The sequence below is a fragment of the Ursus americanus genome, chromosome 5 (genome assembly GCF_024610735.1).
Source record: "Ursus americanus isolate L20-20 chromosome 5, mUrsAme1.1.p, whole genome shotgun sequence".
NCBI classification, from domain to species: Eukaryota; Metazoa; Chordata; class Mammalia; order Carnivora; family Ursidae; genus Ursus; species Ursus americanus.
The window spans coordinates 67,531,974-67,547,947 of NC_142131.1; the positions used below are offsets into that span (position 1 = coordinate 67,531,974).

At 52.6% G+C, this 15,974-nt stretch overlaps 1 protein-coding gene across 1 annotated transcript in view; it reads right to left on the reverse strand.

The window, feature by feature from the left end:
- The window catches only part of PRDM6 (PR/SET domain 6), a 101,067-nt gene extending 96,751 nt beyond the window's left edge, over positions 1-4,316 (reverse strand). Inside the window, exon 1 of the mRNA XM_045795081.2 lies at positions 3,559-4,316. Within this exon, the coding sequence (XP_045651037.2) occupies positions 3,559-4,132 (574 nt within the window). The 5' untranslated portion in view covers positions 4,133-4,316. The remainder of the gene's footprint in view (positions 1-3,558) is intronic.
- Between the last annotated feature and the right edge of the window lie 11,658 nt (positions 4,317-15,974).

Here is a 15,974-nt window from a genome sequence, read left to right on the forward strand (position 1 = left end):
GCTCGACTGGACCAACCCCAGGTTTCCTTCTCTCCCACAGCCCCTCTCCCCAGCCCTTGGAAAGGGCTGCGCTACCCACAGAAAAGCCTCGCACCCTACTCCGACACCTGAGCACCTGTCAGTGCTGTTCCCACCACTGTTCCCTGCGCAGCAGGGCTCCCCCCCAAACCAAAGGAGGCCGAGACCTCCAGCTGGGGAAGTTGCAAAGCGTCCCCATTCTACGCAGAGAGACCCCCCCTCCCCCCCGGGGAGGACTTAGCTGCCAACTCCCTCCCAGATATGATAAAGGACACCTTCTCTGGAAGGTCTGAAAAGGTAATCCGCCAGGCCGAGACCCTGCCCGGTACCATTCGTACAAACACCAGGGGCGCCCTGTGGCCGCCTTTTGCTACCTTCCAAGAAGAGTGACGGGGTCTCAAGCAAGGCACCAGCTCCTAGAACCCAAGAAGAGGCCACCGCGGAGGAGCCTGACGTAATCAATGGCTTTAGGCAACCAGGCAGCAAAGGCGTGCAGGCAGTAATACAGGACGCGGAAGAGAGGCCCCATCCTCCACTTCTGCTACAAACCGCCCACCGGTGTCAGGGAGATGAAACAAGGAGGCAAACAAGCATGCAGAAAGTCAGAGGAAAGTGTACTTCAACGGTGGAATAAATTAACCCACACAGATAAGAGAAAGATACTGGAAGAGTTCATCCCAGCGAGCTTATACAGCGTTTGCTGTTTTTAAGTCTTTGGAGTGAAAGAAAGCTACAGGACCCTTCGCTGTGCCTTCACAGCGGCCTTTGCCAACGATGCCAATAAAGTTTCAAGGTGAAGCGAGTGTTAATGATTCACACGTGTTGCCTGTTTGTTGCTCCCAGGCAAAGAGGGACTCTTCCAGAGGGAAGAGAAGTAAGGGGGTCCCTTTCTTTGCCTTGGAAGAGAAAGAGACAATGACTCAACACCCTTTTAAATACAAAGTAATAAAAGGAAGCAATGCTGAGCGGCCATTTCACAGAATACTTTTACAGGGAGATGGCAAGCACCTAAAAGCGAAGTAGGAAAACGTGTGTGGGGGGGAATTAATAGATGCTTCCCTTCAGGGCAGCTTTTCAACCCACCCCACCCCCACCCGCCTACAACCCGGGAATGGGGAGAAGCTCTGGTTTTCACCACCTTTCCAGGAACAGAACAACGTTCCCCGCCAAGGGGGAACCAAAAGTTTCCCACCCTTTGCATTTCTGTTTTGTTTTGATCCCCTCGTTAGATTAAACCCAATTACTTCTCACTCCATCCTTGCAAAACACATCCCAAGGTTTCCACTGAGTGTGCGCTCTGGCCCAGAGAAGTTTCTGGAAGGATGGCAGGCCAGGTCAGCCAGCATTACACAAAGCTACCTCAGCTTTCCCATTTTCCTTCTCAAAGGCCCTTTAATTTGGAAACAACGTGAAGTGTAACCTCTAATAGGACAATCTGCCTTTCTTTGCCTTCTGTGGATCCCCCTGCACTTTGCACAGGGAAGCAGTCCAGTCAACTCAAAAGGAGATACCAGCAGCTTAACACAGTGGGCATAATTTAAATAAATAATAATTCATTTCCACGGGCCACAGGAAAACGTTACCTGGATGATAAACTGGCTCAATGGCCACATATTAATTAGCAATCTATCCCAATTCTTTCTCAGATTAATCTAGGTTTTCCTCTGGTGAAAATGCCCTGAATCTCAAGATTGCATTGTGAATAATACAGGACCACAGGGCAGAGCCAGAACTTTGGGGTGCCCTGCTGGCATCTTGTCCAACACTCATTTAATTCAGAAGAGAAACTCCAAGTTTGACGAGGCACTCTCAGCCCACAAGGACTATATTTCACTTAGCAGTTAAGAACTCTCTTTTCCAAAACATGTCTTGCCTTTTTCATTCACATTTTAAAAAAGAACTGTTTTGAAAACAACACATTCAAGAAATTCAGGAGAAAGGTAAGTATTTTTTTTTATATCCATCGGAACAATATAATTTTACCAAATTTTCTAAAGCTCTGAACTACAAACCTCTTCTTAAGAGCAGGGCAAATTCGAGATGAAACCCTCATTTTAAACCAGTACTTTACCCTCAAACTCTGGAGAGGGAAAAAGGATATATAACTGTTCTTTTTGGTTAGGAATAATTATCTCCATCAGAAAAAACCATCCCCATCCCTTAGGAAAAGACTGAAATACCGCCATCACTAGGCTCGTGTCTAGTGCTTTCTCATCAAAGTAGTGACACTGGGAGTCCTTTAGTTAAAACCTGTAGTAATTTTGCTTTTGCAACGAATTAAGAAGTTCATGGAGCAGTAGACATTCTGGAAGAAGGGGCTTATTCAAAATAGAATGATTATACGTGTTTATCATCAACTTTCCTCCTGCAGAAACTAAACGAAGGAATGAGATGAAAAGAGCAGAGTGAGCGCTGATCTTTCAAATCCTCTATTGCTTTCAACCTCTCTCCACCTTTAATATTCTCTCCAGAGATCTCTGGAAGTATATGGAGCACTTACACCAATGCCTTAGTGGTAAACGTATCACAACTTCTGCTACTACCAAGAAGAACTGGGTACAGAGCAATAGACGTTCTTGGTCTTCATTTAGCCTTTTGTTGCAAGATCTCAAAACGGAGCTGTACTTACGAGAAGCGTTTGAAACTCTGAATATAGGAATCGAAGCCAGAAGAGACCGTCTAACTCTAAGTAGGCATTTGCCATTTACTCGGCAACAAGGAGAATACACTGCTAATACTAAACTACTGTCACAATCATTAAAAAAAAAAAAAGACAAAACAAATAAGTAAACCAACAAGCGTGCCTACGGATTGCGAACGTTTACACGATCCAGGGTGCACGGAGAACGCGGGATCCGCCGGGAACGACCCTACCCTGCAGTCGGAAATGTTTTCTCATTAAGCGGCTGGCAATTTTTCTTTTCCTCCTCTTCTAAATAAATAGAAGACCTAACAATAATGCCTGCCTGCAGGGAGAGACTGACCCAGTGCCATCCAAAATTCCTACTCCAGCGAGGCCCGGCCAGCCAGCAGCTCTCGGCCGATCCCCTGACAACCCCCTCGGCCCGCAAATGAGCTGATGTAGTTAACTCCAGGGGTAAGGGAGGGAGAAGGAGACACAAGCCCCGGAAGTCACGCTCCCCAGAAACGCGGAGGGTCCCTCCCGTGTCCCACTGAGGCCAGGCCAAACCGCCAGCGTGCGCTGCTAGTACCCGCCCGGCCCCGGGCACAATCCCGCGGGAGGGCGGAGATCTCTATGCCCGGTCCTCGAGCAGCTCGGGTCTAAACACGCGGGCTGCGAAGCAGGGAACGAGGGGAGGAGGAAAAGGTAACCCTGAGGTGCCACCCGGCCTCCCATCCGTTCTCTGTCCTTCTCTAACGTTGGAAAAATTTTGCCACAATGGTCTGGGAGGTGCGGAGCCACTGCCGGGACCAGCCCATCACCCGGAGTCCCGCTCATCCGACCCACTTCCCGCCTGGGCGCCCGCGCTCGACGGCGCCAGCGCCCCTGGAGAGCGCGCGCGGGCTGCGGCTACGTACGGTTGTTGGGGTCGCTGGTGTGCTGGTTGAGCGGGATGATCTCCATGCGCTGCTGGCCGTACAGGTAATAGTCCAGCTCCTCGGCGCTGCAGCGGAAGCGCTGGCCGCCCCGCACGTCCCCGCCGCTGCCGCCGCACTTGGAAGGCCCCGGGCCCGAGGCGGGGCCAAGGCACAGGTCCTTGGGGGGCAGCGGCTCCACGGCGGCGGCGGCCAGAGGCGCGAACACCGGCAGCTGCGCCACGGGCAGGGCCGAGAGACCCGCCAGCGCGGCGGCGGCGGCGGCGGCGCAGGAGGAGGCAGAGGAGGCCGAGGTGGAGGAGGACGCCGGAGTGGAGGAGGCGGAGGAGAGCGAGGCGGGCCGCGGCCGCAAGCTGTCCGGCGGCGGCTCTGCGCGCTCCGGGGGCGGCGGCGGCAGCGGCTGGAGAGGCTGCGGCGCGCCCAGGGGACCCGCGGCGCCGCCGCCCTTGAGCGGGCCGCCGCTGCCGCCGTGCGGGAAGAGTTGCTGCCAGTGCTGCAGATAGGCTGGGTCCACTTTGAGGAAGGCCGAGCCGCCGGGGTCTCCGGGCTTCAGCATGTCCGACCTCTCAAGCTGGAGGCAGAGGGCAGAGAGGAGGGTGCGCGTGAGCCGGGCCCCGGAGGGGCGGGGAGGATGGCCGCCAAACCCCAGAGCGAGAGCTGAGCCCCGGGCTCCTCCTGCGGCAGCCGGGTGCCGCGGCTCCCTCTTTCCAACTCCGCTAGGGCGCAAAGTTTACTCCGAAGCCGCGGCAGCGCCGCGCGAAGGGAGCTCTGTGCACCCCGCCTTGCCTCCAGCCCGGGGCGGCCAGCCCCGGGCCCGCACAGTTGAAGCCCGGCGCGAGGCGCTCGCCCGCAGAACTCGGCAGCAGGAGGCAGCCCCCGCCCTCGGCCGGCGCCCGGAGCCGACCCGAGCCGGAGTGGCGCAGCTCCGGAGCCGCGCTGGCCTCCGGCGCCAGGAGGCGGGACAGTCTCGCCCCCCGCCCCCAGCCCGGGACCTCCAGCCTCCTATCCGCGGGGCCCAAGACCCCCAGCCCGAGCCGCGCCTCACCGTACCTGGAAACTCGGAGCAGCCGGCGGGTGCGGGCGTGCGCGCGTGTCGGGGAGCGTGCGGTAGAGTGTGCGTCCCGCGTGCGCTACATGCCCCTGCGCGGCGGGGGAGGAACGCCCTGGATATGGTCAGGCGGCCCCGAACCCTCCCGGGCGGCAAGCGCTGGGCGCGGAGGCCGGTGGAGCGCGCTAGAGCAGTTCAGCCGAGCGCGCGGGGGCGCGGGCCGGCCCGGGCGCCGATCGGAGCCGCGCTGGGGTGCTGCGCTCGGCCGCCGCCGCCGCGTCCCGGTTCCTCAGCTCCACGCTCTGGCAGCCTCCCGGCTGGACACGTGGGTTTTACGACAGCACAAAATACAAGTGTGTGTGTGTGTGTGTGTGTGTGTGTGAGAGAGAGAGAGAGAGAGAGAGACACGGAGAGAGAGAAAGAGAGAGGGCAGGGAGGGGGAGGGCGAGAGAGAGAGAGAGAGAGAAAGAGAGAGAAAAAGGGAGAGAGAGAGGTGGGGAGTGGGGGGGAGGCGGGAGGCAGGCCAGAATAACGAAGGGGAGGGGAGAAGGAAAGAAGGAAGTTCTAACTCGGCTGGATCCACACACTGCTGGTGCGCCTCTCCCGCACCGATACCTCCTCCGCCCTCCCCCCCACCCCGCCCCCCGCCCGTTTTTGGCGTGACGCCTCCCGCTCGCCTGTTGTCTCTTTCTGCCCATGATAAGTCTTTTCTAGGTGCCAGCTCACGGCCCTGATCGTGAAAGCAGAGGAAACCGGACTGCATCCCCGCACGAGCTCGGGTGTCCGCAGCGGAGCAGGCGCGTCCCAACGGCGAGTGGACCAAGTCCCAGGACCGGGTTTGCGCTTTTGCCCGGCTCAGTTTGTACAGGAGTACTGCTGGGTGCCAGAGTCTGCTAGCCCGCCACGCAACTTCGCACAGAAGTCCCGGCGTGGGGGAGGCGGGGGCGGGGCGGGTGGCGCACTGGTAGGAAAGCCTTGGGCTGCCATGGAGGAGGCAGGCTTTGGTGAGCTGGGAGGAGGGATCCCGAGGGTCTCTTAAGGGCGCCTAGTCCTGGCGGGACTCAAGGCTGGCCGTGGAGCTGGGGCGGCGGCCGCCGCGGAGTCTCACGCGGCTTAGCGCTAAGCCCACCCACTCTCGAGTTGTCTCCCTGGGGGACTCGCTCCTTCTTGTGGGCATCGGAGGCAAATATCCTGAGCTCTGTCTGCTACGCTGTGTTAAACTGCTCTCGGACGCTGGCGAAGCTTGTTTGCCCTTGACTGCTAGGGGCTGCCCCGGGGGGTCTTGTAGGAAGCTCTTGCCCCAAATCTGGCGTCCGAGGTGCAGGCTGGGAAAGCAGCCCTACCTCCACCTTGACCACTCCAGGTGCCTTGGGCCGCGCGGCAGCCCTTCCCTGCGCGGTCTCACATCCACGAGTTGGGCACCGGCCCCCAGCTCCTCCAAGCACTGGCAGAGCTCGGTGGCGGTAGGGCACGGACGCGGGGGGGGGGGGGTGTGAAACCGACCGGCTCAGGCGCTTTCCCAACGCCGGGGTTCTGTCCATACTCAAGGAGAAGAAATGACGCTTGTCTTTACCCAAAGAAGCCAACTTATTTAGCACCCGCCAGTCCGAACAACTGGTAGCCGTTCTTTCCTGATTTCTGCTTCTTTTTGCCTTCCCACCACTCATTTCGTCTGAGCCTGGGAACCGCGCTGTTTAGACTTTGTCCGGGTCTCACGCAGGATTGCCTCGACGCTGGTTGGAACAGAGTTGGACCGACAATGTTTTGACTGGCGTCGTTGTGACAAGGTCATCAGTCATTCTTGGATAGATTGATAGTACCCAAGTTAAAGGCAAACACCACGAGGGAAAACCCACGTGCTGTGGGCCCCGAGGCTAACCGAGCAGTCTGCGCGGGCTTTGAACAACTCCATCGGGAGGAGAGTAGGAAGCTGCAGGCCCGTTTCAGTTAATTTGCTGGAAGAACTGCCGAAGAGGAGCGGTCGGGCCTCGGGAGAAGGGGCAAGCTCTCTTTCTCACACTCTCCTGGTTCCTTGCTGGTTCTCTGGGAGAGACTGGGAACACGGGGGAACGGAGCCCGGACGCTGCGGCAGCGGCCCCGCCGCCTTGTTTGGGGCCCAGCCCGATGCGCGCTAGCGTTTGGTCCCCGGGACTGGCCTTCTCAGGGAACTCCTCCCCGTACCGCCCCCCGCCCCCAAACACACTTGAAAATCTCGAGATTTTCAGACGCTAGTTGCAACCGCTCCTAAGGCCTCCCGGCGCCCATACCCTGGGAAGCCAAGGGTTTGCCTTCCTAGTAAGATTAGCTGATCGCTCAGGGAGAGCTTCGGATTGGCCAGGCGCGGGTAGGCGCTTCCACTACGTTTATTCCGCCCAGCAGCCCCGCGGAGAAAGCATTATCATTAACCCCATGTTACAGACGGGGACACTGAGGCACAGAAAATAGGTTGCCTGAGGTCACGCCATTGTGGAGTGCTGGAAACCGGGGCAATGAGGTGCCACGTGTACTCTCCTGCCCACCCTAGTCCAAACTCTCCCCTCACCTTCCAGACTTAACGCCAGAAGGGTGTTGGGGTACCTCGAGGGAGATTTGATTCCCCTTGCTGCGGGGGTCAAGGGGGGGAAGCAGAGACTGCAGCCAAGAGTGTGGTGTCCCTTCCTTCTCCGCCCCCCCCCCCCCCCGGCCATTGGCCCCGGGAGGACGCGGATCTCCGGGCGACGCGACCCTAGGGACCAAAAGCCTTAGAGAACTTGCGTGAAGGAGGTGGTTATAAGTGAGAGCGGGCGCTCAGAAGGCCCGGGACTCCAGGAGCGCAAGACCAGGTCTGGAGGGGAGTGTAGCGGGAGCCCGAGCATTCCCCCAGCGCCTCCCCGGTGGGCCCACGACGCGGGGCGGGCCGCTGCTGGCTCGCGGACCCGGCCGGAAGGACTGGGCTGGGGCCGGGGTCCGCGAGGTCCTGCCACCCGCGGCCGCGTTGCCGCCCCCCCCCCCCCCAGCTGACCCCGGCCCCCGAGGGAGCGCCGCCTGCCTCCCCGGCAAACGTCTCATCTCTGGGGTCTTAGAAAGCGAGCCCACCGGCCGCAAGGACAGGCACCCCTGAAATCCGCTCCCCTCCTCTTCATTATTTAGAAGAAGACCGCGGGAACAAATCACTTGCACCACTTAGGAAGCGATCAAACCTTTATAAAAATCCATCGCTCCCAAATCGATGGGCGAATATTTGCTGGGAATTTGTTCCAGAGGAATAAATAAGGAGCGTGAGTGTATTAAATGCAAACGGGGGGACACGGTGGTGTTTTTCTTCATTGATTAATGACCTCTAAAATAAAACAAGTGGGAAGAGGAGCCGGGATCGATAAATTAACTACCCAAATTCATCATTTTCTCGAGCAATTTTTTTCCCTGAAAATTATCCTTGGGAAGCCCATCGCACCCTGAGCTGGGAGGGGGAAGAAGGGAGCTGGAGGCCAGAGCCAGGCGGGAGTAGCAGGAAGGGGCAGGAAAACAAGAAGAGGATTCGGTCAGGGAGACCCTCTATCTGATTTCGTTTGACATACAATTTTAAAGTTTGCCTTTCATATTAATTATTTTTTTCCTGATGGAGGAGGGGAACAAATGGTCGGCTGCCTTTGACAGGACTCCAATAAAGGATTCGGCAGCTCTCCTGTCTGCCCTCGGCGCTCTTGCTTCTAGGTTTAAGGTCATGGATGGCTGAGTTAATAATTCATTAATATAGACATTTATTCAGAAGGGTTCTCTGAGACCCGCTCTCCCGCCTCCTCCCAGAGATTTATTTTCCTGGGAAATGGAGGGGAGGAGGGGGTGTCAGGCTGCAGGTAAAAGGAGGGAGAAGGAGAAAAAAGGAAATGAAGAGAGAGCTGGACCCAGCTAGGAGGAATCTTTGTTTAGCCAGATTCGTGGACAGGTCCCTCTAGCCTGCTGACAAAAACTTGGTAGAAAATGTGGTATCCAAACAGCCCAGGGACTCTAGCTTCCAGCAGTCCTCCTGCCTGTGTCCACATTGGTTCACGCAGCCTTATTCACAAAGCCCTGTTCCTCCAGCTTTAAGACCTGGAAGAGCCATCTGAGGACCCTGGAGTACAGGCAAAAAGGGGAAATCTCTGGAAAGAGACCGTCGTACCCCCACCCCCGCCCCTAGGAAGTTCCCAAAGGAGGAGCTTTGCAATTTGCCCTACGTGGACTCTCCAGGAGCCAAAGGGCACAGGCGGCTCCTGGTGGACGCTGCCCCCTTGGAAAGGCACTATGGGGGCTTGCACACAAAACCCAACCACGGAGTCCAGATCAGCATGAAGTCTCCCCCGAAGCGGGGGGGGGGGGGGAGCAGAGGCAAAAACGAAACAATGAACAAGTAGTTGTCAGATGCTTCTAAGTGCTCTGGAGAGCAATTAAGAAAGGACGAGGAGGAAAGAATGTGCAGTGGGCTAAGAGGGAAGGCTCCTCTTCTCAGGTGAAAATGGGATAGAGACTCAAAGCGGGAGGATGACTGTCTTGCGCCTGGCGAGGGGCATTCCCTGCCCCACCCTCCTGGCCCCAGGCCTCCTTAGGAAAAGGGGCCTCCGCTGAAGAAGCCCCAAGGCCCTGGGAAGGATTCTGGCTCCCACCGCGCCCACCTGTTCCCCCCTGGGCTGGAAAGATGCTGTGAGCTCCTCCACGTCCTTGCAAAGACAGCTGCTCACTGTGGACATCAGTGGAAGTGCCCACTGTTGCTGGTGACTTACACCCTTAGCCAGTGACCTGCCCCCGACTCAGGACCTCTGTGTCTTCAGCGTTCAAACGGAAAGATAGGGCCAAGGTGGCTTTCCATCCTAAGGTTTTTATGAAGATCTACCGAATGCTGACCTTCCTGTCTACTACCTATTCTATACCCCACCCCAGTGAGTCTAAGACATGTGGTGTGTAAAATGTACTGGGAACCTGAAAACAAGGAAACCCACAACCCTTACACCGACCCCTTGGCATCCTCCCTGCTTGGTCCTCAGTGACAGAAAGCAGTGTATGGGAAAGAAAGGTGGTGAGAGGTAAGACGCGGGGCTGGGGTAGGGGGGATGGAAGGCATTGGAAGGCTCCCCAGGACGAAGTCAGCTCTGTCCTCAGAGGCTGCAGCAGGAGGCTGTCTGGTCTTAGGCCTTGGCTGCTCAGACCCGGCGTCTCCTCTGCCTGCCTCCTGTCACGATGGTATTGGGAAGGCAAGCGCCTCACTTTGCCAGGTCAGAGATGGCCTATTTCTGACCGCCCTCTTTCATCCTTTGCCAACATCGCCACAGACAGCACCTGTTCACTTCACTTGAAATGCAGCCGAACCCGCCAGCGCTTTTCACCCGGGTCCCCCAACAACTGTCACTCAAACAATGCCTCTCAGCCACCCCAGGCCTGCTTTGGATCTGACCTGCTGACCTCGAGGTGAAAGGCTCTCCAGTCCATTACCGATCCCTGGGGCCCCGTTCATTCTCCCAGGAAAGCCTTTAAATACATCCCTTCCACGTGCAGGGAAGTCAGCTATTAGGATTTGGAAAGGCCTCGTGACTTTAAAACATATCGAGGAAGTTCAGTCCCATAAAGATTTCATGACTAGCCATGGAGTGAAAACCAGCTGCTCTTTTTTCGTCTTGACAAGTAAAAGAAAAGAGAAATAACTAGACATGGAGAACTGTCCCTTCAGAAACTCCTATAGTTCCTTCACGATCTCCTTCTTAGCTACGCCCCCCCCCCATTTCCCCCAAATCGCTCTTCCATTTTCCCCAGAATCTGTAAGAAGAGACAAGACCAAGTGGAGTTAGCTGCAAATTAACAGCTAGAGCTAACACGTAAAAGACATCTACTGTGTGCCAGAGACTACCAGCGGGCATCTCTGGGACAATCTCCTTTGACCTTCTAGCAAATGCTACCTGGTTCTAACACCGTCTGCTTTTGGTCACCAGAGCGTTGCCTAAATTAGTTGAAGCCTGTAGGCCTTATGTTCTAATCAGGATGAGGCAAACATATTGTAGTGCATCTGTTTGAACTTAGGAACATATGCTACGGTTGATTCACATTCTGAGGGGTGGTGGTTCCTAGTGCCTGGTGGGTTCCCCCGAGTGCCTGGCAATGGTCTAGGAGCCAGCATGGCTTCCGGTTAGCCCCATGAATGAGGGGGCCCTGATGACTTCATCCCAGGGCAGCCTGCAGAAATAGGGCTCCTACTCCTTCAGGGGTCTTACGATATACTTGTGGGAGGCCTGGGAAGCTCTCTGCCCCCTCATCGTACCCTCTGCTGGTTGGAGTGGTGCTCTCACCCTCCTCTGACTTAGGGGGTCAAAGGATGACACTGCACTGTTTTTATTCTTTGATTTCTTTTTTTTTTAATTTTTAAAAGATTTTTTATTTATTGAGAGAGCGAGAGCATGAGTGGGGGTGAGGGGAGGGGCAGAGGGAAAAGCAGACTTCCCGGGAAGCAAGGAGCCCGAGGTGGGACTTGGTCCCAGCACCCTGGGATCATGACCTGAGCCGCAGGCAGATGCCTAACCAACTGAGCCACCCAGGTGCCCCTACTGTACGATTTCTGGTGAGTCTATGTTCTTTGTATAAGGGCCTCCCAGGAAAGAAAGGAAGGAAGGGAGGAAGGGAGGGAGGCAGGGAGGCAGGAAGGCAGGAAGGCAGGAAGGCAGGAAGGCAGGAAGTCAGGAAGGCAGGAAGGCAGGAAGGCAGGAAGGCAGGAAGGCAGGAAGTCAGGAAGGAAGGAAGGAAGGAAGGAAGGAAGGAAGGAAGGAAACCTACTCTCATCTCAGTTTCCTTTTTGGAACCAGAAAACCTTGTCTTTAGATCCAAATGGAGACCCTGTGCAGGTTGCTGGGGGAAAGCAGAAGAGGATAAACCACAGGGCACCTGTCTTCCGTGATCTGGGGAAATCTGGTGGATTCCCAGCTTTCCCTGCCCAGTTCCCGGGATCTGGAGCCAGTCGGTGACATAAGGGTTTGGGAGAGGAGACCATCGTCACTGTAAGCCAAGAGATGATGGGGCAAAGCTTCACAAAGGAGATGGGCTCCAACGATCACTGGCATTCAGGCAGGGGGCAAGGAAGCGAGGAAAAGCATTAAAGGACGGGAGGACTGCCTGAGCAGAGACCCAGAAAGAGGACTCGACACAGATAAATGGGGAGGCTCAGGGACTTTTCTAAGCCCGGTCATGGGAGTAACAGTGGGATGGCTGGCTGCCCTCTCTCAGAGGCAGAGCACCACCTCCCTGGGGGCTCTGCACTCCTAGTCCATAGATTTGAAACAGTGTTTTTATGAGAATGTCCTGAGCTAATATGCTCAAGTTTAGTTCTGAGAATCAACTCACCAGTACAGTAAGTGAAAAACTGTTGAAAGCTCCAGTATAAAGCCAGCAGCACAGCAGAAAATGCACTGGACCATGATCTGGGCAGCTCAGCAATGCCATTTCCTGGCTCTGGAGGGTACAAGCTGGGACTCTCCGACCTGCTTTTATCAAACTATAAAGAACTATGTTTAACTATATTTTAATATTATATATATATTAAAATATAGTTAATATATATATATTATATATATTAAAATATAGTTAAACATATATATAAATATATATATAATACATATACACATATTACATATATATTACATATATATATTACATATATATATATATAATTTTATTTTTTTAAAGATTTATTTTAAAGAGAGAGAGAGCATGAGCAGAGGGAGGGGCAAAGGTAGAGGAAGAGAGAGAATCTCAAGCAGACTCCTTGATGAGCTTGGAGCTTGGCTCCATCTTGTGACCCCAAGATCATGACTTGAGCCAAAACCAATTGTCAGATGCTTAACTGACTGCACCACCCAGGTAGCCCTATATATAATTTAATATAAACACATTTTATCTATTTTATATTTTTTATATATTACCTATTATATGTCATTTAATATAAATATACTTTTTTATTAAAAAATATATATATACATATATTAGGCCTGAGAGAAGTTTAAAAGATCCTTCTGAAGTAAAAACCATGTAAGAAAATGTTTTAGAATAGGCAGATAGATTTCCCAAGGATCCTTACAGACTAATAATTGTTACTCTGCCTCCAAAAGAAGAAAAAGAAAGAAGTTACAGAACAATGATAAGATTCTTGAGACTCAAAAAAAATAATCATTTTTACATTGGCGAGACTTCCAGATTCTTAAATGAAACTGTAAAAAGGCTACACATGCTCATATAATATAGTCTTAGTCCATCTTTATAATATAGTAACTGACAAGGGACACTGGGACATTGATTAGAAAATTAACATTTTGAAAATTCAGTAATTAACAACCTGACTTTTGAACATACTGTCAAGTAGGACCAAGTTTCGGGCATTTCCTTCTTGTCTGTCTACATTGGCGAGCGTTTCTCAATTGAAACATGTCTGGGTGGACAAGTATTTTCTTTGGCAGCAACCTAATAGTTTAAGTATAGATTTCAACATCAAATGTTTGCTCCATAAGCAAATGTTTTTCAAACAGAAGCATTTCTCACAATTGTTTCCTCAAACAAATGTTTATCTTGGAGCCAGCAGAGAAGGCCAAGCATTCCAGTAAATCTCTTCAGTAGTTCATCAGGACAATCTCGTCACCTTCGTGAGTTTCTGTTGGTCACATTCTCTTACAGATTTCCGTGGGTCACTTTGCGAGGCTAGCCCCCAAAATGCTTTGTAAGACAAGTGCAAGCATTTTCAGGAGGATTTTTTTTTCTTGGCAGAAAGTGGAAATGCATGCACGTTTAGCAATGTTTCATTTGCATAGATGCCATTTTACTCATGACATGATCATTGGCACTATTAGTCTTCTCATTTGCAGATGCAGAGCTGTGAAAGCGGATGGCATGGGTCCCTCTGCTCCCTTCTCCCTGACAAAAAGGAGGTGGTCAAGCCCGCGTGAGTCTCTGAGTGACTGTGTATTGCGTGTGTGAAGACAGAGGACCACCGGGATTTGAAGAATCAGCGATGAGGCAGTCTGGCTGGGTATTTCTGAAGTCTCTTTCAAGTGCAGATAATAGAAATTAAATTCAACTAGTAATACCTTTTTTTTTTTTAAGGGATTTTATGGCTTGCATCTGAAAAACCAGGTTATGGGGTTTCAGGTATAGATGGATTCAGGGGTTCAAACAACATCATGAAGTCTCAGTATTTCTCTTGATCTCTTGCTTCTGTCTTCCTCTGTTCTGACTTTATTTTATTTTGAGAGCAACCGACAGAGAGAGAGAGAGAGAGAGAATGTGTGCGTGGGGGGGGAGGGGCAGAGAGAAAGAGAGAGGGAAAGAAAGAATCTTAAGTAGGTTCCGCCCGACGTGGGGCTCAATCTAACGAACCTGAAATCATGACCTGAGCCGAAATCAAGAGTTGGACGCTTAACCAGCTGAGCCACCCAGACACTTCCCTCTATTCTGACTTTAATTACATGCAGAGTCTGCCATGTGGTTGCTCCCAGCAGCTCCAAGCTCACCTTATCCTTCTAGATAGGAATCCAAGGGGAAAAGTGCATTCATTCTAATTGTTCCAACAGAAGTTCTGGTGTTGAGGGGCACCTGGGTGGCTCAGTCGGTTAAGCATCTGCCTTTGGCTCAGGTCATGATCCTGGGGGCACTGGTCATGATCCTGGAGTCCCAGGATCGAGCCCCGCATCAGGCTCCCTGCTTGGCAGGGAGTCTGCTTCTCCCTTGGCTGCTCCCCCACCCCTCCACTCGTGCTCTCCCTCACTCTCGCTTACTCTCTCTCTCAAATACATAAAATCTTAAAAAAAAATGTTCTGGTGTTGAGTCCTATCGAGCTGATTTGAGTCACCCAGCTATCCCTGCAACAAAGGAGATGGGAGTATCCTGACTGGCCAAGCCTGGACAGCAGCCCTAACCAAATCCAGAGACTGAAACTGGGACAGGAATCGTATTTCAAAGAAGATTTGGGAATGAATGCTGAACAAGTAAAAGCAGGCGGCCCCTCCCCTAGGACGGTTTTGCCTGATAATAGCCACAGGTCCCTTTTTACAGGGAATACTGCCATTGACAAGCCCAGGCAGGTGACAGCAAATCTGTATTCATTCCCCGGATAATAGGCAGAAGTGCTTGGCCTTCCGTCCTGACACCACCAAACATGTCCCCTAGGAGCAAAGCGGTAACTATCAAGTTTGGCTCTGACAGCAAGTTGTCCTGTGACCCACATCAGTACTTGACCAACCCAGCTCCCACTTGCACCCCCTGTTTCCCTATTCACTTTTGAGGACTGACTTAGAAGCAGCCAAGGACATACAAGCAGAAATCCTTGGGCGAAACTTCTAAGAAAGCTTTTAAGAAGAGAGAGCTTCAGCTGCCATGCCCTTTAGACTTCTGGCTTCTGTCTGGTGCTCTTCCTCACTTCTCCCATCCTGGAACACAGACACCATGAGCGCAAGTATAGAAGGCATCTTGCACTGCCGAGGAAGAAAGCTACAAGCGACTCGGGGACGAGTGAGAATGTAGGAGCCCAGGTCCCATGTGGAATCGCTGGAATCCTGTGTGTCCTAGCCTTGGACTGTCTGCCCTCTTGATAAGCAAGACGGATAAACCCTCTGCTGGTGGCCAAATGCAATCTTAACTAATACACAAACCTCCGGATCATCTGTGTAATTCACGATGTGGTTTACAGAAGGGTTTTATTAATGAGGCATAGCTGGTGACTTGATTTTTATTCATTATTCTTGCTATCTAGGTGCTGAGTTCATGGTTTTCACGCTTTACGAAGACATCCACTGTCTACGTAGGTGGTAGAGTTAGGGTCTCTAACTCGAAGTCAGAGCGTTTGGATTCAAATCTAGCTCCAACACTGTAACTGGTAATTGCGTGACCTTTGATAAGTTCTTTAGAGTTTTCTTTGCCTCAAGGACGTCATCTGTAATTTCCTAGTGTCATGAGCACTCAAGCTAGTCCTGGAAAAATATTTACAACACAGAAAGCACCCTCTATAGGTTACAACTTATTATGTACATTGCTTTTTTAGAAACGTGTTTAAAATTTTATGGCTCCTACATTGTTGGTATCTAGAGATAACCCCAGGTAACACATACGGCTCAGCAATGAGCACATGGCATGAAGACACTGATAGTTAACTGTTCCAGCTCTTTCCTTCTCCTTTCCCCCTCCCACCTCCATAGAGCACTTCTAAAATGATTCAACTCTAGCTGGAAACCAAGGCTGATTATGATTTTACCTCTATTTATGAACACACCCCTATCTATACACAGATGGTGATGTCAAGACAGTCTATGCCATCTCCAAGTTCCCTTTGACCACAAGCCTTGTCTTTTCTCTTCTAACCTGATTATTCCAG